Source organism: Toxotes jaculatrix, chromosome 1, assembly GCF_017976425.1.
Source record: "Toxotes jaculatrix isolate fToxJac2 chromosome 1, fToxJac2.pri, whole genome shotgun sequence".
Lineage (NCBI taxonomy): Eukaryota > Metazoa > Chordata > Actinopteri > Toxotidae > Toxotes > Toxotes jaculatrix.
The window spans coordinates 21,329,587-21,352,542 of record NC_054394.1 but is presented as its reverse complement, the minus strand read 5'-3'; the positions used below and the strand labels follow the sequence as shown (position 1 = coordinate 21,352,542).

Below are 22,956 nucleotides of genomic sequence, written 5' to 3'. Positions count from 1 at the left end.
AAGGCACCATCATGACACGCATTTCTATTTGGTAGTTTTCTCCTTCTGTGTCTCGTGGACATCTTCAAAGTAACTTTTCCATAAGAGAGTGGGCGTTTGCACTGGGCCATCAACAGGAAATTCCAGCCTTGGAGTGTGGGGGTAGGGGATGGCTGAGAGAGGAGTGAGGAAGATCAGGAGTTTGTTTGGCAGCTTTATAAGAGCACCCAAAGGTCTCTGACTGGTTTGGGCTGCATGAGAGCTCCCTCTGGTCAGCTGATTGGGAAACAAAACCAATCTCTTACATACTGTTTTTGAATTGTCTCTCTCCGTAAACTGATTCTGTTTGTTTTTACTATTTTTAACCACAGCTCTCTTCTTAACTTTGGTTTGCATGTTGTCGTTGTTGTTGTTGTTGTTGTTGTTGTTGTTTTTTGCTATAATTACCCCTCCATCATACCTCATTTATTTGCCTCCCTTCATTTTCCACAGCACATGGCTGTTATTTGTGCTGCTTTATCCATCACTTCTCAAAGGTTTCTACATACTTAGAAACTCCAGACATTGTTCACACAAATTTATAAGTTTAATAAGTTTTTAATCCTTATTAGCGATGCAAAAGCTTTATTAATATGATACAAAATGCACATATTTCCTCTATGAAATGTTTTAAACATTTGTACAACCCTAAAAAAGGTTAGGTTGGTGTTCTAATTATAATTTTAGTAAAAATCTTGATTTACATATTTACAAAATAATGACATCAAAACTGTGTCTGCCATAGAAAATTGATGTTTGTGTATGCCCTCAACAAAGGTCCATACAATGTTCAAAAGATCAACCATAGCTACCAAGTCTTTTATGTTTTTATAGGCTTTATTGGTGGACATAAACCAGAGGAGATAAACCGTGCAGGCCACATGTGGCATATAAAGCCTCACATTACATTCTTGTTGTATCAGTGAAAAGCGCTCATGTCATCGTAAGCACATGTCTAACATTAAAAGGAAACATAAAACAAACTGAACTGATCTCTTGATAACACCCTCTCTTGATAACACCCTCCTTACTGGATCTGTTATAGAAAAATGTATACAGTATTTACTAGATCAAGAGGTGAACCATGTGTCCAATTTGTAAGTTGCAGCTACTCCAGTTGGTAAAACCAGCTGCTCAGGAGTAACTCATGTCCCTGGGATTCACAAATACTGTTATAACAACTTTGCTTGCCAGAGGAATCTATTACATTTCCATTCCACCAGTAGATGGGATGTCTCCTAGAAGGTCTTTAACTTCTGTTTCAACAGTGTCTGAAGTTTATGTTAAGTAGTGCTTGTCCTTAAAGACTAACATTGGTATCATAGCTGCAGCAGCACAGCTGAAATTTAAATTAGTTGTATTGTTGCAGCTGTTACAGTGTCTGTTGTGCTGCTTTCTTGGCTGTACTGGGAGCTGCTGTGAGACATTGGAGCTGGTACTACGGCATTAGCATGAGCCTTAGGACTGCTAGCTAACTTGGAGAGCTGACAGAATGCAACTCAGCAGGGATTTTCATAGTATTACTTCATTGTATAGCACTCATCAACCATACAGTGCCAGGCCTCAAGTGCACTGCATACTCAATTCATACACGAGTGTTAAAGTAAAGATGTCATACAAAGCAAAACAGCAACAACTTCATCTTAATCCCCCTGCTTGCGTCGCCTAATAGTACCGTACAACAAAGCCTCATGATTGTTGTTCCACACAGCTCCTGTCCTGCTTTGCTTGACAAAATGTGTTTTAACACAAATAATAAAATACTGATTAATCACCAGTATCTCTAAGCCATAGTGGTAATAGTAATCCACTTTTCAGGGAAATATGGCCATTGTTCTCATCATAAATGGCAACTCATTTCCCAAGTATGTAGTGTTATAATTACATACATTTGCATTAAAATCTGGAAAGTCATACATGTTTTGTTTAAACATTCATACATGTTTTGACACAGGAGAGCAACCAGCTAGTTCTAACCTTGTATGATATTGTCATTATAGGACTGCATTCATGCTTAAATTCATATCAAAGTTCTGCATCTGTAGTGGTCTTGTGAAATGGGGAATTGAAAAAGGAAATGGCCCAAGCAGTGGAAACCACTGCTGTTTTCTAATAATATATGATTCTCACCTTGTCTACTTTTTTTTTTTTTTTTTTTTAAATCCCTTGTCTTCTCTCCTCTCACATGAAACAAGCATGAGCTACCTCTGCGGTAGGGCTACACTGGGTTATGGGTTAAAGCTTTAATTGGCTAAATTGCATACATATGTTGATAGCTGTTGTCTGGAAGAGAGTGTGTGTGTGTGTGTGTGTGTGTGTGTGTGTGTGTGTGTGTGTGTGTGTGTGTGTGTGTGTGTGTGTGTGTGTGTGTGTGTGTGTGTGTGTGTGTGTGTGTTTGTGCACATTTGTGTGTTGGCTCAGATGCTGAAGTGATACCTTGTGAACACCGGAAGAATAATTCCCTCAGGGTAGAGCCTCTTTCAGTTATTGCAGTTTCCATTCCAGATGAAAATAGAGAGTCTATACACATTCACACATGCACACTTAGACATGCACTTACACTAAGAGATAAACAGATGCTAATTCAAAACTGCTTGCAAACTGATTGTGTTGTGCTGCTTGGCTTAAGCATTAGATCATTAGATATAGCTAGTAGATATCAGCCATAGTTGTCTAGTAATAGTCTGTTGATCATGTTGCTGGTTTGGGGTCAGAAGTATTTGCCAACCAATCTTTTTATAGTCCAGGATGAGGGATATTATCTTTGTTCTCCACTTGCACTACTCCCTGGCTTTGGAATAGCACTTTATAGGGCAAAACTTAAAGGCAAGAGTGTAGGGGATCATAAGGTTGAGTTTTTATCTGACTTTTAACTGGAGAACCCTGTGATATGTGGTCACAACAATCGTGTCCCTCCGAGCTACGTTGCTCTTTAACTGAAGAGAGTGTATTTTGGGATGATGCCATGGATGCTTGGAGCCAGCAGGGTCATAACTTCAGAAATGCCAAACACAACTTTGGGGTTAAGTGGAATCCCATATTTCTACCCTGGAATTGAGATCATAGGTGCAGTGCCACATGTCAGTTTGGGTATTGTGAACTTATAACTTATAGTTATCAGGGCATTTCCACTGTTTATATGTTATTTTATTTAATACATGATTTCAAATTACATGGTATAAGTCAATCTTATACTTTACTCCATTTAAACGTTTTTTGTGTGTTATCAGAAAAGGGTTTCATATATTTAATACAAAACAATTTGGTAACAATGTATTGTTGATTTCAGAGGTTTCTTTAGTCTCTAGCCTCAGTGAAAGTGCTCAGTGCTGGTGAAGGAATATAGATGTGTAGATGTTCTGTGGCCTCATTGATGACCATTCGAGGTATCCTGAACAGCTCTTGCTCAAACCACTAATTGGACCCTTTCTGTCCAATCTGATGAGTTCATTGATTGTTCCATTATGAGTAAGTATAGCCTGCCACAGACTCTACATGGTCAGTTGGGGTTTTTTTTGGTCTGCCTACCTGTTCAGTATTCACTCTTCTGTGGTTAAGGTTAGGGTTTATTTGGCTTAGGTCAGCTAAAATATGACTGTTGGGTGGCAAAAGTGTATTCCTGAATGCATGCACATGGCAGCAGTGGCTGTGCACACACCTACGACTTTGGAACTTAACTTTGGCTTTGGTTAAAATTGTATCATCCCTTGACCTGAGGGGAAGTACAATAACATGTCTCATTTGTTTGATGCCTGTGACTCACATAACTCCTCATATTGTTTTAGGCTGCTAATATTGTGTAATGACTAGCCCAAGAATTACCCCAACACATTAGACTAATGGATACCACACAAGAACTTACAGGTCTCACATCTTTGCATTGTTAAAAAATGATTATAAGTCTCCACTTAAAAATGTGTAACTGGGATGTTGTTGGAAGTGTTGTCTCTTGTTTTGCAGTGTATTCATGACTAAACAAAATATAGATTTTCAAGAATGGAATGTAGAATTTCACACACCTTTATCTTAGTCAAACTTTTTCAGAAATTGATTACACCCTAGTTACACTTATGTAAAACTGCACAGTCAACGCAACCCTGAAGGTGAAGTGTTCCTCCAGGGTTCAAAACTGCAGGGAGATGAGAAACGTGACCATAGTTCTCATTATTTTAATTCAAAGTTATTTATGGCAATAGGATGTGGAAAACTATTGCTCCCAATGATTCCTGCCACTCCTGAATAAACAGACTCAGATACAATAATGTACAAGAAGGATTCAGAAGCTTGTTTAATCTAACTTTTTCCCCCCTTGCTGGGTGTCAGAAACTTAACTGGAACTTGTAATCAAGTGGGATATTCATCTGCTCAGCCTGATGGAGACATCTTCCCTAGGAGAATCATTTCTGAGCTTGTCCAAGTCTGTGTGGCACCGACACACATTTCAGTTCCTGTGTTCACATGACAATGTGTGCACACACAAACACACCCAGAAAAATCTTCATATGCATATTCTTATTAGGAATATACACATGCCCTCACCACTGCCTCAGTCTGGCATCAGTTCTCTGCCCCCTCTTTAAGCAGGCACCGCCCCAGCCCTCAGCTGGCTGTGCTCTGCAGTAGCAGGTCTTTCATCCCTCCATCCCTCCATCCTTCCATCCGGCCCTGCCCAGTGATTTATAATTCATCTGGGATCCTGCCTCCCTCCACCCCTCTGCACCAGGACAGCATTAACATTCTGTTTGGTCCCCTGCTACTCTGTACCCACGTGTGAGTGTGTGTATGTGTGTCTGAAGAATGATTCCTAGGCCCAGCCAGTGAGGCTCCCTTTGGAATGGTTGTTACCGTAGCTGTATGTGCTCATTCTGTTCTGGCTCTGCCTGCGTTCTTCTGTCATTGTAGGGATCAGATTGCTTGTCTGGCTGCCTGTCTGCTGCTGGTCTCTGTTGATGGTTCTCCTCTTCCTCTGTCTTCATATTTGCCAAGTCAGCTGCCTGTTTCACCTTCTGATTCCTGTGTAATAACAGCAAGCAGTGCGGCAGAATGTTTAAGAGCACAGTTATGATATATTGGCTGTTCCCTCTCATAGGCGTCTTCACCAGCACCTCAAGTTTCTTCATAACATGTGACATCTATTCCCTCTAGGCTTAAGTAGACACAAGCAATTTCCAACACAGGATTTACTACACATCACCTAGGCTCCGGACTAGTAGGAGCACTGGTGCACCAGTCCAGATTTAAGAGAACTAAATTCATTAACATCTCAACAGCTCAACAAACGTAAATGTTTTTCATGTATACTTTTAACTTTTGTTTCTCATCAATCATTTTCCAGTAACTGTAGGTTCCAGTCTTATGTTTGACTGAGGGACTTTGCCTTTGTTTACATTTAGATCATGGATTGTGTCAGTTAAGATGAGAATTTATGTGTTATCATGTAACATGTTCGTCCACAATAGAAAACAGTTTATCTTTTTGAAATAAGTCAATCACTATTGTGTCTGATGTCTTGATATGTGCAATCACTGCTTCCACCATTTGTTTTTTCTTTCTTTCTTTATTTTTAATATAAAGAAGGGTTCCGTCCGCCCCTGGCTTTCATTGCAATAGACAGGTATCGGCTTTTTTTGCTTTGTTGTTGTTCCCTTATTGTTCAGGAGCAACACGACTTCAATTTTGATGACGTCTAGCTGTTACTCCTGTAAAGACTGAGTGTGCTTATGCTAAATCACAGTGGACAGATACATCTGCCAAATGAATCTACTATATTGAGATATTTTTATATAGTGTTGGTTAACCTGTACTTTTTGGCACGAAAATGGGCATGAGTCAAATGTTGATGATACCAAGACAAAGAGCCACAAAGTGGCGTGAGGTGCAGGTAGTAATGAAACCCAAGTAGGTGTGTGCAAGAGAGACTCAGTGAAGATGCCCTATGGGACAAAAAATAGAAGTCCTTACGGTAAACGACAAGTGATAAACAACAAGAGATAAAGAATGTGCATCACATGTAGCTAGGCCTGCAAGAGACACGTCATATGGCTGCCAGAAATAGTGTCTTACATGTCTGTGGCATTTGTCCCCCTGTATGAAACTAGTGTGGTTTTTAACCAAAACTTTTATCAGATTTGCATCACAGCATACAGTCTGGTTCAAAGTGGGATGCTTTTTAGATTTTGGCAGTTTTTACATCAGTCTGTGTGTGTGTGTGTGTGTGTGTGTGTGTGTGTGTGTGTGTGTGTGTGTGTGTGTGTGTGTGTGTGTGTGTGTGTGTGTGTATATCTGTGTGTATATCTGTGTGTTTGTGCATGTGCATGAGAGACATTATGAAGCTCATCTGTGGAAAGGTCATATCCACCCTCTGTGTCTCTCCTCCCTTGCCTCTCTCTCTCTCTCTCTCTCTCTCTCTCTCTCTCTCTCTCTCTCTCTCTCTCTCTTTTCATTATCCATCCAGGCTTTCTCCCTCTGCTCTGCATTTATTTTTACCTCCTCACGTAGTCCTTAATTAATGTAGATCCAGTCACCGTGCCTCAGTTTCGACGACCATACACACTTACTTGAACACATACACACTCATTCATGTTCTCTCAAGCAGGCACACAGCACACACACATCCAATCATTTATCTTTTCTGTCACTCTCCTGCAGGAGGATAATGATCTAGATCTCTCACACACTCACTCACATCTTAACATGTTGCACACTTTACAGTAATAGGCAGATGGAGTGGCTTCATTGCTCAGTGAGCTAAAGCACATAACATATAACCATCATGTCCTAAGTTCATTTCTGGCCTGGGACCTCTGACGTATGCCATCTCCCTTCTCCAGCTGTGCTAAATGGTTCGAAATTAAAATAATCAACAGAACTGGTTTTACTTATCTTTTATTGCTGGCCTTTATTATAGACTACAAACTTTAAAGGAAAGCAGAATAAATATGCCTTTAACTTCACATTATTTATATTTAAAAAAACAAAAAAGGTTCTACATTTCAGAATGCATGCAGCCAATAGAAATATATTACAGTTTTACCAGCACCTACAGCAATTCTTCACTGATTTCCTTGCTGTTTTTAGAAGTTTCATGGTAGCTGTCAGGACAATGGTGACAGTATTCCCAACATGAAGCATGTTGGTGTTTCAAAGCTGAGTTTTCTTTCCAGTGTCCACTTTAAGCACTGAACATTCACAGTCTTTAATTGACGTCACCAGTATGATTAGTGTAAGAGCCTGAATGCAAGAGGCTGCAAATGCTGTATGAGGAATGGGAAAGCACTTCAGGCTGTGGTGTTAACCCCCGCTGCTGGCTCTGATGGTTTAAATTTGATCCAGATTTCATACACTCATGTTGGTTTTCTGTTTGTATGAATAATACTTGGGAGTTGCATTGTCATCTTTTACAGTTGCATTTGAATCTGTGTATCTTATCATGTCGATCTTTAGTGGATATCCATGTTGTTACTCTAGCTCTGTGAAGAATATTGTGTTTCTGTTTGTATTGAATGGGTTGTATAGCAGTCTATTTGCAGAGTTGGGTGTAGTTTTAATTTTGTATTTATTCTTGAATCTTTCTTCTAATACTTAATTGGAATCATTTTAACTGAAAGCTTACATGATATTCCACGTTCAACAAGGCATAAATACCTATACACTGTTTTATGTTCTGTTTCTGCTGTTATGATCAGCCATGTTTTTTTTTGTCAGGCACTGAAACATTTCAAACATTCTTTATGGGAATATAGTTTCCAACTTTCTTGTTTGTTGTTTTTTTTTTTTTCACCAGTTTCATGTTGAAAGAGTCAAGACCTTTTAGTCTTTACCAGAGATACATTCTTTATTTAGGCTCTCCCATATTGTCAGACAGGCCAACACAGATTAGTTGTATAAAGCAGGATTATGTAATTACCAAATTTATATTTGATGTGCTAGCCACAACATGAACCTGTTGCAAATCTTCTGCTGGTCCCCCTGAATTATTATTTTAACTATATTTCAACCTGCAGTATAAAAGCTGAATGCTGTCTGTTTCTGTGTGTTGTAAGGAAATGTGAAGAGCTACCTCTAGTCGTATCTTTAATCCCTCCAGACGCCTGCAACGCATTAAATGGTTTATTGTTTTACATTCCTGCCATGCTGGAGCAAAATGTTTCATCGTGTCTGAGATGCTTTTTCATTGCAGTGGGTTTTCTTGCTTCTGGTTTTACGTTTGACTAATTCTTGTTAAATGTAGCCAGACTTGACACTGATCCTCCGTTGTCCAAAATATAATGCTTTCTATACAAGCAGTGGCAGTAAGCATATTCAGTACTGTACACGGGGTTGTAATGATCATGTGGTTCCAGTGCAAACTGGCCCTTGCCTCTCAGCTTGAAATCTTGGGTGATTTTATGGCAAAAGTAAGTTATATTCAGCAGTATTTTCCCTCAAATTAGTAGTTATAATTATGATTAATAATAATTCCACTGTCCACTGTCTTGAGTTATTCGACTTGAGAACTTAAGGTAGTGTGACTTTGTTTTGATCTTTATATAGGTCAAGAATAGATTAGCATATAAGTATCACAGAATGTTAAAATGGGTTAGATTTGAAAGCATGGAGGCTTGAAAGACTACATGGCATCAGTTACTGAAAATTAGTAACTATGTGACAAAATATTTATCATTTATGCTGGCTCTTAAGAATATTTATCTGTACAGAATTGTTTCTGTATTGGGATCTAAATTCAGTGAGCTGCTCAGTGTGGGTGTAACTTAAGGGTAAGGCTGGAAGTGGCCAGCCATTGAGCTGCTTCATACTTGCTGCCGCATACACACATATAACAGACTTAGCTTGTGCCAAACAATTTCTAACTGTAATCCTCAAAGTCACCCTTTAAAGAATATAGTCTGGTAACTAGGACACCTTCAAGATAAATTCTTGTTATTTTGGTGCATTTTGTGCTTGGCTCTGTGTGACTATGATCCTAATCAGCTTGGGTACAGGCTGCATGGGAAGATGGCTTTACCAAACACACTGTTGTTTTTTTCCATCAGTCCTGTTTGACAACCGTCAGGGGGCTCGGCATGAAAATAAGGCCAAGCTATCCAGAGAATTGGAGCAGATAATGTGGCTTCATCTAATGTTTGAAGTGGCATTTTTTGTTGTTGTTGTTGTTGTTGTTGTTGTCATGTTTGTTGTAGTGGTGGTAGTTATGAAATCTTATATTGATTACGTCACTACACAGTGTGTTCACTACAAACAGTTTTAATGTTTTCAGGAATAGAACAGTTTTACTGAACAGCCACTAGTGTCATTGTCCTGACTATTTTGCAGTGTACAAACACTTATACAACGTGACTATATACAACAATCTGTGCACTCCTGTGTAATATCTGTGTTAGAAATTACATTTGTCAGCACATAGGAGTCTGTGAATGAATGAAACAACTCTGTTTGGTCAGATGGTGATCCAAAGGTCAGAAAGTGATTGAATCCTCATTGCTTGAGGTTGATATGCAGAGACACTCTTCTGTCAATAGGTTCCCTCTCTCCGTTCACGGCTTTTTCACTAGCTTCTCTGATAGGCCTGCATCTGTCTCATCCTTGAGTTGCTAGGCAACAGGCTTTCTGTGTGTGCGTGTGTGTGTGTGTATGTGTGCGCACTGACACGTTGCTGTGGCAATGTCAGGCTTTTGCCTGTGAGAGGAGAGAGAGAGATATTGAGAATAGAGAGAAAGGCAGATGAGAGAGAAGTACTCAGAGAGGAGAGGGGGAAGAAATGAGAATGAGTCAGAGCACTGATGAAGCTGAGGGATTGGAGAGGAGAGAGCCAAAAAGCACTAGATTGTCTCTGGCCTTTCCTGTAGCCTAGCTGCATATATATACAGGCCTGCAACTATCTTAGTGAGGTCACTGGCAAAGACAGTATGATTTACCAGACTGGCAGGCAGGCAGCAAGCACTGAGCTGTTATTGGATGGAACAGAGAGGTGTAAGGGAGAGTGAACGTGCTCAGAATAGGAAAGCAGACCAAGTGATTGGATTCCTCCCCACATCTCACTCCTCTCTTGCTCTCTGGCTCTCTATACTCCTAGAGCCTTATGGATAATAGAACTTACTCCCACTCACTCACATTTCAAATATATTTTGTCATTTCCAGATGCCCTTGTGTATCACCTGCTGCTCATTGCGACATTTAAGCACGAGGACCTTTTTATTAAGTAGGAAAAGAAATGAAAGATTGTGATCTAACACTATTTAACCCAAAAACTTTTGCTTGCTGCAATACAAACTAACACTTGTGTATACTGAGAATGTAGGATACTAAACCCATATATTTTCCAAAAAACCCTACTGTGAAAACTCATGTAGGAGCTTGGTCTCCACCCTCAAGAAGCATAGATAATCAGTGTTCTTTGATTCAACACTATGCACACAGTAAACCTTACTCCTTTTGTAAGCACACAGTTCTGTTCTGGCATAATGCATCTCTCCTCTCAGCGCTTGTGTATGTGTTAGCTCATGTTTGTGTATGTGTGTTCATCTGTCGGTCTCTTCTTTCTCTACACAGGTTTATAATGAAGTGAATGGGCCCAGGTCAGGGACTGAGCAGCCAAGCTGGGCTCTGGTTGCCAGGATACAGCAGCCGAGCCCGGCTGGCTTTATTTGCACACCAAACAGGCTAGCTAGCTGCTGCTGCTGTTGTCCTTCTATAGACCATTCTCCTGCATGACATGTCAATAGACTGCCACGGGCGCTACAGGGTACATACATGCACAAACTAGGATTAGATGATATGTCACAAGTTTAATATCAGAGCAACCAGAGGACTTCCTTTTAATATAGATTGTGGTTGTTGTTCAGATATGTAAAATGATCTGTTAAATTGTCTTTAATTGGTATATACTGTATATAATTATGTCAGAACAGGAGGTAAAACTGGACATGTTCAGCTGGCATTCTCTAGTATTTCTTAAGTGGTCACAGAGATTGTGATCACAATTAACAAAAAAATAGCATCTTTCAGAATAATTTCAAAATGACTGATCATGAATAATGTATGCTCTTATAGAAGCTTTGTTCTAGTACTCAGAATTAATCCATCTTTTTTCTTGAAGTATTGTCAAGGTGTGGATAGCTTGATGACATGTGCTGGTGAGAAATCTCTGTTTGGAATAAGAGAGCTTGTGATATTTGATGTGAATGTGTAATCAGAATGCGGATGACTGTGGGAAGCAATGGTACGCAGCAACAGAAGATGCATTTGACCACAGTCACTGTGTGTGTGTGTGTGTGTGTGTGTGTACACTTTTTTTTTTAACATATTTAAAGTGGCAATCTTGAAGATTTCAGTCCTGGCTGGTGACACAAATGATGCGGCTTAATACCACAGGTCACAGAATTCTGGGGGGCAGTCAAACAAACTATTGTTGTTTTAATAAAGAAGTCGGGCAATAATTGGCCTTTTTCACAGAATGATGGCTGTGAGCAACCGTGATCTTATTTTATGTTGCACACGGCAAGAGTCTGCAAACAGCAGGGCACAGTGAAAGGAGTTGGTTACCTCGCTGAGAAGTCGGAGGTGTGCAGCCTGTCGCCTGCAGCTCTTCATCTAGCAGCTCACTGTGGCTTCTCCTTCTTGTTCCATTACTCCCTGCAAACTGATCCGCTGTCCAAAATGACCGTTGTCTTGTTTTGTAGAGGCATTTTTGATGAACGATAGCGGTAAGTTCTAGGCTCACTGACAAACACATTGCATTTCCTGTGACTACTTCATAATAAAAGTCAACTCGCATTTTGTCGGCTAAATGCTTTTAATGTGAAGCTGGAGCAGTACGAAATGTTTGGCTTGCTTTAGCAGTAACTTGGTCCTGCATTTTTTTCTTGGAATGTTGCCACAGACAAACCAGTTCTTAATACAGCAACTATCTAAATACTGCAATACTTTCATCAGTAGGCCATAAGCTCCATCACCATTGTGTTACTTCATTTGATAGATAATGATTTAACAGACACTTATTCAAATGAAAATCTTTAATTTTGCCAGTTGGATGTATGAATATGTCAGTTCTGATGCATGCTCCGATTTAATTTCAGTAATTAATTACTGTTGCTGTAGCAGGATGATAACTTTCCAAAGGAGAAAACCTTCCCTTATAAAAGGAGAAACTTGCATTTTGTGACTCATAAACATCTCTGGCATGAGGACACTTTGACCTGTATAACATTTGCTTCTCCATTTATGTTACTATATATAAGCCGTAGCATATCTGTTAACCAACACCGAGATATCAGTTGACTTACTGCCAGGGAGTGTGCTGCTGATTTGTATCTGATTGTGCAATAAGCAATGGGGTTTGTGTACAGAGCACACACGAGCACAGACAGACAGAGAGTAACATGCCCATCCCTGTATGCAGCTGCTGTGTTGTTCAGCTGTCAGTGTGGAAAATTTGAGGTGTGTTTTTGTGTGTACAATGAGAGTCATGAGTTAGGAGTGGCATGGGGTTGGAGAAAACAACTGCTTTTCATCTCTGCACCTGCACCTTCACTTCTTCTCAGCTGTGTGTGTGTGTGTGTGTGGGTTAACATCTTTATGTTTTCCCATTGCTGTATTTTCCCCGTTTAAAATTAAGAGTGCATGTTGCAGCAGAATTTCTTGCTAGGTTAAAACTTGTTATGGTAGAAATTGGTGCATGAGCCTTTTAGGTTTCAGGTCATAGCTGTGTACAGTTTTAGTGCAGCAGAACTCTGAAACACACATTTTTAAAACCTAATATTTTTGAATGATTTGCACTATCATGAAGACACAGTAGGTCTTACATGGTGGATTGTCTTAGCTTAATAAACGAGGCTGTATGTATGCATCCTAGGATTTTACACCATACCATAACATTATTTTTTAATATAACATTGATGTTTAAAGGAGTAAATCCTCAGCAGTATGTACTATTATTAAATATGGCTGCATTTAGACCTGTTCATAGACTTTATAAGGACTTGCACTATTATTGAATCTACTCTGGGGGCCACTACTAGTTAGCAAAGCTACTAGCTGCAAAGTTGGTTGGACATATGACATGTACTGTAACCAGGAGAAATCATTTGTAATTAATCAAATGGCCAGTGCTCATTTTGCTTTACAGTTTCACTAGTTGTGAAATTGTTAGACACAGAGAAAGTGATTTAGATTTTAGCTTGTACGTTTTCAAATCACTGCACTTAGTCTGAAGTCAGCCTTAATGTTACGTGTTTCCCAAATCAACCAAGCTTGTACTCTGACATCCTGATGTACTGTGTGGTGTGTTAGCGCATCTGTGAGTGTGCACACAGTATGCTGCAATATGCTGAAGTGTTGGCCTCTATCTGACCGCAGAGGGAGTGGCTCAGAGGATAGAGAGGATGCTACAGGAGGATGAAGAGAGAAAGTAACAGGGGACATAGAAAGAAAGGTGTGTGTGTTTATGCAAGGGAGAAAGGGAGGATGGAGAGTAGTACTGGCAGGTCCTGTCCTTCATTTGGAAGAGATTGCTTCTCTGGCTCACCTCTCACCAACTCTCTTCTGCAGTCATCATCTCCGTGGCCAAGTTTAACTGGATTTACGTCACACATAAAACATTAAAACTAAACAGGGCTGCTCCTTGTGTCGTTTTTCTCTTGTCAGGGCATGGGTATTACTAGGAGATGCGACGGTCAGCAGACAGTAGTCAGTAGGTCACTCATATCTCAAACCTGACTGTCCTGTTAGAATACCTACAGATGATATAATTTCTCTCAAAAATTAATATTTTTGTTGAAATTTTATATCTACGCATTGTATCTTATACGTAACCTTAGTGGTTGCCAAGATAGCACCTTTTAGTTTTCATTGGTTTTCTCCCAAAAGGGAGATGTATCATGTAAAATATGATAAAAATCATATCATTTCATTAAAGGATTATATAGGGTGTTCAGACACTCTGCTGCCACTCCTAGCAATAAAAATGTGGCAACCATTTTCACAGTATTGGCAAACGTAGTATAAATTATAATAGGCAGACTTTTTCTTTAATTCTTTGTTTTGTTATTGTCGTTTTTAATAATGTCATAAATTTGGGTTAATGGTGTTACATTTGTTGCCTTTTTTGTTGCATTCCTAATCTAAAAATGGTGTCCACTCTTCCCCTGCTTTTGTGTTTTTAACATTTTGGCACATTTTTGCCACCTCCTGCTGTTTTTGTTCGAAGTACACTGCTCTGAGGAAGAAGTCATGAGCATTACAGAAGATATATAAGATATTTTATGATATTCAGAAACATTGTTTTGCATATACAAATTGGTGAAAAAGTTCACATACAGGTGCGACCCATTAGCCAAATGGTTAGGGCGCACACCACATGGACGCAAATGTCTTGAGTATTGAGCCCCCAGACCCCGTGCCGCATGTTATTCTCCTGCTCTCTTTCCCACATTTCCTGTCTGTCTCTGCTGTTGCTATCAAATAAAGGCACAAAATGCCCAAAAAAATAATTAAAAGAAACATTCGCTCACTCGTGTACACACAAGTGCACATAATGAAATAATCAACTATTTAGTGGCAACAACACTTCACTGAGTAAAACACACACACTCAGACACACAATGTTAGCAGATGTTGTGTATCATTTGACTGGGATGGAATTACAAAGGAAATGAGGCCTGTGGTTTTGAACAGGGTTTCCTCTCCATGTGTGTACCTTTGTGTGACTGCTAGCTTGCAAACATCATTTTCCTGTATTTCGCATGTCAGCGAAATGCTCAGTTGCTATAACAGCCCATCATAGTAGTCCCAAAATAGCATAGAGATTATTGTTCTAGAAGCCCAGCTGACCCAGTTTTAGGTGTGTGTGTCTTGCTGCAAGGTTTGTTTATTTCTGAGAGTAGTCGACCTTCCTGCCACTTTGTTTGGTGCGGTGAGAGGTGGGAGTGTAGGGGACGGTGAAGTGAGTGCCTAGCAGTAGCAAAGAAGGAGTAACAATGAGCCATGGGAGAGAGGAAGGGGGCTGTGGTTTGCTGTGTCTCTCGTGTCTTTTTTTCCATACACCAGTAAAAGGGGAGCAGTACATCCTCTGTAGTTGTGTGCCTCTCTGGTTGGCTGGCTGGCTGTCTTGACTTGACTGACTTGACTGGAGGGATATAAATAGCAGTCTTTGAGTAGGATAACTGCGGAGGGAAAGGAAGGAGGGTGGGGGAGGGGCTGGGAGATGGAAGTGGCGCCAGGGAAGATAGGAGTGCCAGTGTCTCACAGTAGAGAAAAAATAATGCAGCCATGGTCTCATCTGTTCACTCACTCGCTCAGTCACAAGGATGATCATACTTGGACGCACTCAGAAGAGAAAGTGCATTATGGAGGGGAGAATTGAGGGATGGAATGTATGATTAATTCATGGCCCTGTGAAGCTGAAGGCCTCTCTTCATGAAAGAAGGCAGTGGATAGTAATGCACATTTTGTTGTTGTGTACATGCACAGAGGACAAAGTAGACAATGAGAACACAGAGCACATTAAGTTGTGCAGAACACTCTGTTCCATATGTTCATGATCAAAAAACCAATCAAACTTACCAAATAGATTTCAAGTTGTTGCTGTAAGGAGGCTAAGGTACATCTTTTTAACTGACTGTGGTAGGGGCACCATGGATTAGGCCACCCCTTGTAATCCACAATTACAAGGGGTGGCTGGCTATGACGGTAAGAAGCTGTTTGGGTTTTTGTTGAGACGTGCCAGTCACGTTCCTGAGGACATTCCTCAGCTGTTCCTAGCTCACTCAGTAGCCTACAACATGGGGGTTATGGAGTGTCTTACATTCTCTATCCTGTTGCCATTCCTAAATTCCAACACATCAATGCTTTAGTTATAGTATGACTGAAATAAATGATGTGCCTCTTGCTTTAAGCTACCACATATTATCAAGCATGTTTTAAGGTATTTGAGCACAGCTTGCTTGCTCTTTGAGTTCAGCCTGGGGAACAGATAAGCTTTTTGCCTGCCACAGCTGCAACCCGGCCTACTGTCCTCCCTCTCAACTGCTCTACCTCCAGAGCAAGGGTCTAATGGTTGAAAATAGAGTGCTTGATGTACCGCTAATGGCTGCATTGTCTGGCAGTGTGTAAATGTGTTTTCAAAGAAACACAGTGGCCAGGTGCTAACCTCCCCCACCTTCTCTTTTTTTTCTTTCTCTTTGTTCCAGACGGTTGATGACGATGCAATGGCAGCGTGAATGAAGCTTGGCGTGGGTAGAGCTGAACGATGCCCAAAGGTGGGGGTTCTAAAACCCCCCAGCTGGACCACTTCCCACTCAACACCGACATGGTGGAAAAGCAGGGTGGGAAGAAGGTAAGACTGAAAAAACCTACACATATACAGAATACCTAATAACCAAATGTTTGTATAAAAGGCCAGACAGAACTTTAGCTAAAATAAAGAGGATTTTTTTTTTCTTTTTTAATGGTGGGCAGACGATCCTTTAACTGGAAGGTCTGGGTATATTCCCTACAGTGGAGAGCATCTGTTCCCTCAAGTGTCTTTCAGTGTGATACTGGAACGTCTGCAAGTTTCAGTGATGCTGTTCTGTGGTGGATCCAGATCTCTGACCTCTCTGTGGAGGAGGAAAGCAATATGATAGTTCCCCATTGTCTGTGATGACATTTATGTCAGTGAGGTGACATTTTGTAGTTCGGCTTGGATTTGCACCTCAGTGCAATATTTTTTCATATACTAGAATTAGAAAGTACAGCTATTGTTAACAAGATGGAATGTCCAAGAATAGTGACACGCAGGCACACCTGTTGCCAAAGGGTAATTCCTTATGAAAGTAACCAAAATTCAACCCTAAATATTTCTTAGGTTGTTCATCTACGATTAAAGTGATATCACCTGGTACCAAACTCCCCAGCTAATACCAGATAGAGACATCAGTAGATATCATCTGTGTATAAAATACAATAAGAATTTGTTCTTGCCATAGCTTCACTGTAAGCCATTGCTTATGTTATTGCCCAGCATAGACCCACAGCCTCTGTAATTTACTCAACAGATGTGAAGGCACCAAACATTATTTATGATATCGATTAATAGTGATTAACAACACACCCAGGTACCAAGAACAAACTGGTTGTTGTGTCTGTATTCTATTATTTACACTTTTTATTAGTCGCATTCATGTGATGTATTTTCCAGGACCAACTTATGGCACACTTGCACAATAGACTATTACATAATTGATTTTTGGACACTGATAAACAGTGTTTGTGTCCTTGAAATTCAAGCAAAAAAAAGGTTGCATTTCTCAGCTACATTCAGAAGTATCTATAGCCTTGTTGGCCTGTTAAGACTTGAAACCCAAGTTATGAAGGAAGTGTCTCCTTAATTTGACACAGGTACAGTCATGTTGTTTGCAGTGGAACAAAGTGTTAGGCGCAGCTTGATGATGTCATGGTGTGTGCCAACTGTTAAGCTACCAGCAGCAACACCAAGAGGCGAAGAGAGGAGAGCTACAGCTTATGCAGGCATGGATTTACAGCCCTCTGCAAAGGATTGCATCAGACTCTGGCATGGAGGAAGGGAGGGAGGGAAGGAGGGAGTGAAGCGCACAGGGGTGGGTGGAAAACGGAGTCAGACGAAAAGAGCAGGCATTGCTAGGAGACCACCAAACAGGGTGTCTTACAAAGGCAGATCTGAGGAAAGTCTTTAGATGTCAAAGCTTTCTGTAAATTTAATTCAGCAAAACAGTAAAAGCTTTTTTAGTGATTTGACCATTTTCTACAAATGTAGTTGATACCACGTAGAACCAGGCTCTACATTTACTGTCATATGTTTTTTTTTCTTTCTTCACTTAAACAGATCACTTCCTCACATCTTGGTTTCCCCGCTTAGGTGTACTGTAGCTTTTGCACATGCCAAATGTGTGCATCATCCTTTTGTGTGAATTGTGGTCACTATTGTTGAAGCCTTTGTGGAGGTGAGCGCAGATACAGACAGAGAGAGGAAGGGAGGGAGAGAGAGATCAGCTAACTGTAGCTGACACTGTTTGTCTCTACTGTACCATGACATCATAGTCTTATGACTGGGGCAGGGCAGGGGGAGGAGTTCAAAGAGGCGACACATAATGGAAAACCTGCCCTGAGGATAGAAAGAGATGAGTAGGGGACAGAAGGTAGGACTGAGAAATTAAGTGAAATAAAGTGAGTGCTCATACATGACATCTGAACTGCTCCTGCTTCTCCATTATGAGACCGTAAACCCTCTGTACATGAAGCATTATGATTAAACATGTGACCTTACACCACAGTACTCACATTATTTGTATGCTTACCCTAGCTTATGCCTATCATAAGCTAGAAACTTATGATAGGCATTTGAGTATATAAATTCCCAGTAATTAATTGATTATTTAAAAAATAATAAAATTATTATAAATAGCAATCCTACAAAACAGTTTTACGCAAGACCAGACATCTTTATATTTTTCAGTTCAAATTGTTGTGAAGCTGCTAGTCAGGACACAGAAGTCACTGTCAGATCCTAATACAACAAAGAAACACACTGAACAAAGAATTTGCATTTGCTGATAGCACATACACTTGGCCTTGTGATAGTTTCCAGCAGCTGTAGATCACAAAGCTGAGTTGGCGTCAGCCTCTCCTCTCCCTGCTCCTGGCTTTTTGTGCTGTGGCCAGGGAGTCAGGGATGTAGGAGGAAACTCCATTGAAAAGTTTTGCTTTGCAAAGCCCATAATGGCAAGAAGAGTCAGGGCAGAGAACTGAATACAGGAGGAGGCTGCAGAATCCACAGCTGGCTCATACATGTTTTTCTCTGTTGGCCAGTGTCTCATTTTAACTCCTTATACTTCCTATTCGAAAAGCAAGTAAATATTTAAATTGCAGTGCTGTTTCTTTATTCTGATCAAAGCTCTTCTACCTCTCAACCATGTTGCTTATATTGTTGTTCATGTTTTGATTTGTCTTTTTCACAGGATAAAGTGTTGTCAAACAAGACTCCCAAATTGGATCGCAGTGATGGGGTCAAAGAGATGAAAGAAAAGGCCCCTAAAAGGAAGCTGCCCTTCACTGCTGGAGCTAATGGAGACCAGAAAGATTCTGACTCAGGTAAGAGAACATTAAACTGTATTTACTGGTATGTTTTGACATCTCCACCTCCATGTGACTTTAAAGTGGGAATCAAGAAGGAATGGGAGTTACTGCCTCACATCCCCTAAAGCCAGCAGGAAGTAGTCAGCCAGGCTCTGCCATAGGGGGGTTGGGTTTTTTGAAGTGAAAGGGTTCTCAGCTCCAGCTTCAAGTCAGCTGTATGTCTGTGGCAGAACCAAGGAGTTTGTTCCTACGATCTCAGCCAGAAAAGGAGAGGAGGACCACACAAAATCATGATCCAATTAAGTGGGGATTTGTATAACGTACAGGCCTGACCAGGTCTGGCTTTGGTAAGACTCTGGCTTTGTGTTTTCTTTAATTAGGGAGAATAGGACTACTGCTCATGCTTGTTTGACTTTGGGCTTTAAGGGTTCAGGATTTAGTTTGTTGATAGTAGTCCAACTCAGAGGCTTTGGTAACCGCCTTCATCATCAGTATTGGCTGAGTCACTACATTGGTTTCTGTTCAGCGATTAGACTTGAAAAAGGCTTTCCACTCCAGGCAGGAGTGGAAAGCCAAACGTGTGTGTGTTGCAACAGATGACCATTATGGTTTAAGGTCTTGTTTGGTTAAGATTGGACTTGTATTTTGTAGACATGTGGACTTGTATGACATTTTTGATTGAGAAACTCTTGCTTGCTTCCTTATTACCCCTTAAATTGTCACTCTTGAATCCCTGTTGTGTTTGTGTTCATGCCATTACACTTTGTATGCTTACATTTATGTTGCAAGATTATTTAGTGTGCTGTTTTTCAAGAATAATGTATGCTTGTTATTTATCATTGTTATTGTTATTTTAGTCTCCTTCACTGGTTTCATATTACTTACCTGTTGGCTTTCTTAGGCTGCTTCTCGTAGCTTCTTCAAGAAAGAGGTCAACCCCACCCCCCTCAGTAAGGGGAGGTGTGAACTCTCATCTCAGGAACAATAGTAGGACAGTCTGTTAGTATGCTAATAGCTTGATCTGGTATTGGATTGGGCCGTAGGGTTTTTCAGCCCTTGACTCAAGAAATTTTGAACACAACTGTCTCTTAATAGTTCCTTGTGTTTACAAACTCGAGAAGCCTGGAAGTTTCCAGTGCTCATGCCATTACATAACCCACACACTTTATACAGGTGAGTTGTTAGTATCTGTCTGTCATTATTGTACTTCAAGTTCATTGGGATGTATTGCATCCCAAAGGCAAGATGATTTTCTTAGCTGTGAGTAGCCTAATGCCTGGTTGGAGAAATGTATTTTCTCTGTATCAACATCTGTGTACGTCAGGACTGATATGTCTGCATTCCTTTCTCAACTGTATATTGAGTTCTTTCTGCATAGCTATGTTTTATAGTCTGACTTTGTTGCTTTGCCTTTCAAGTTCTGACCCTGCTGGGTCAGTGTCTAGCCGCTCTGCAAAATTTTACACCTCCAACACGTCACAGCACCCACCCCCCTCTCTACCCTACCCCACTACCAGCTCACCATTCCTCTGTGGTATTATAGTATGGTATACTTAAATATTCTGCATCTTATATTGGTGTTGGTATATTGGTATTTGATTTATCCACTGATTTTTTGTAGCTATTAAAAGGTAAGATAGAAAGGAAGAATAATAGAATGTTGTTTGAAATGATATGGACTTCTGTTTAAAGTGTTAATATTTTAGATTAGCAGTTGCTTTGTAATAACTACCAGGCAAAAAGGGAAACATTACAAATCAAGTGATTGTCTTGGTTTAAGAGCTGGCGTGCATTATTTTAGGACACCACAGGCAGATTCCCTACTGTGTAGCTCGTAAATCCTATCAAATCAGTTTCTATTATTTTTGGCTTTCTTTTGTTCCCTTGTATAAAATGTCTCAGCTGTGTTCTTTGTTGGCATGTTAAAATCTAGTGTAAGAAACTGTCTTCTGATGAATATCAAATGAAAGTTCTGCTCTCACCTGAGCGTGGGCTGACATTAAATGTATTTCTCTGTATTTCCTTTTTCTATGATGGCAGAACAGTCCTTTGCAGTAATGCTGATCTTGTTTGTATGCATTACTATCAAATTGGCCTCCAGTTTGCATGAACATGGAAGTTGCCTGCTTAGTGTTTGCAAATATTACAAGCACCTATAAGCGAGCTAGAGGAGGGGACAGGAGTATGTACTGACTGTGCCTCTGTATAGCACACATCTGATCATTCAAGATGAAGCTGATCGGAGCCCTCAAAATTTCAGTGCTCATCCTTCCATCCACAGAATCGCCAAGCCTCCCTTGACCTCCTCCTGAGGAGTGCTAGACAGCAGCATTCCTCCTTCCTGAGGTCATACTCCTTCTGCTCCTCTCTCCCCTCTTCCTCCTCACCACCACTATCCACAACAGCAGTCAGATGGGAGAATAATCTTGACAGATCACGACTACGCCCACACTAAGAGGGATAATTCTGAAAATGCTGTTTACATGTGCGAACAACTGGCATTTTCAGGTCATTTTTGTTAAGAGCTCCATCAAAAGGAAAACAACTAAATCTTTTCTTCCTGCTCCTCCTCCTCTTTTAGTTTGCAAACAAACCGAAAAATACAGCCATCATTTATAAAGAGTGAGACAAACGCGTCCTGATTACTTCATTCTGTGTTTGCTCATACTGTGTTTGGCTACAGCCAAACAAACAATTTTGTTGTAGACATATTTAGTACATATATTTTATAGTATTGCAATGAGTTGATTAATTTATTAGTTCCCGCAAAATTAATTGACAAGTGTCATGTTCCATAACTGTAAGCATATGCTGCAGTGGGGTCATTTGGCATCTGATATTTTATTTTATTTTATTTATTTTTTAATTTGATACGTTTTGAGATTTTTTTACAAAGTACAGAAAGCCAACACTTGATGGCCAAACAAATTTTGCCGACTTGCTGTTACTTAGTCAAAGTCAGGTCCTTTTTTTTGTGTTTTGTAGATTACCTTAATGTGCTCAACAGAGCCATTTTATCCTTTTTTTGCAGCGTTTTAGGATATTAATCGTAATTCCATCCATGTCTTTCCCAGTGGGTCAGATTTGTGGCACAGCAATGGTGGTCAGGCTTTGTAAACTTTGGAGGAAGGTCTGAGCTGAGCCATGCAAAGTGGGGTTGCAAAAGGAGACAGTGGTGTGCACAGATTTTCAGCCCATACATCTTTTCCCCCTGGCAGTTTATAACACACAGAGATTTGTCTTTCTGCCCCCCCAGACTCACACTGGCGCTGAATAAAACCAGTAGACAGAAGCTGTACACTAACTGCCTAACTGATTAAAGCAATATGTGACAAATGTGCCAGCTGGATAGAGATGACAGACAGAGCATTGTACACTGTACTATGTTCATACCGTATATTTGAGTCTCTTGCTCAATACAAAGCATTGACAAAACATCCTGTTGGCCACTTCCTGCTTCTTCTCCCCTAACTTCCTGTTTATGCAATTTTTATGACTCCCTAAACAGAACATTTTTTCAGTCTGATGTGCTACGGTCACACATACCTGGTTGGACCGGTTAGAGTGGTTCTACTTGTTGTGGAGTGTGTTGGCTAACTGAACCAGACAGTGTCTTTGTTTTGGCGTTAGCTAACACTGTAGTATTGTCTGCCTGCCATATCAAAATCTAACTCTATTCTAACTTGACATTTATGTTTGATGTGGTCCCCTCCTGTGGCTCAGGTAGGCAGTCTTATTCATAGGGTGACTCTCCCTAGCTAGCTTGCGTTCCTTTTTTTATTCTCCTTTTCTCTTATCTTGTTAGTCAAGTTTCAGTCAATAAGGAGAGTAAGGTTTCAACCCTGTCTGTAA

The 22,956-nt window shown here is 40.4% G+C and overlaps 1 protein-coding gene across 2 annotated transcripts in view; it reads left to right on the top strand.

Annotated features, from left to right (window-relative positions):
- ankrd11 (ankyrin repeat domain 11) overlaps nucleotides 1-22,956 on the top strand; it is a 95,320-nt gene that overhangs the window by 55,273 nt on the left and 17,091 nt on the right. For both annotated transcript variants that reach the window (XM_041042474.1, XM_041042464.1), the window contains exons 3-4: nucleotides 16,203-16,348; nucleotides 18,987-19,119. In XM_041042474.1, the coding sequence (XP_040898408.1) occupies nucleotides 16,262-16,348; nucleotides 18,987-19,119 (220 nt within the window). In that variant the 5' untranslated portion in view covers nucleotides 16,203-16,261. The remainder of the gene's footprint in view (nucleotides 1-16,202; nucleotides 16,349-18,986; nucleotides 19,120-22,956) is intronic.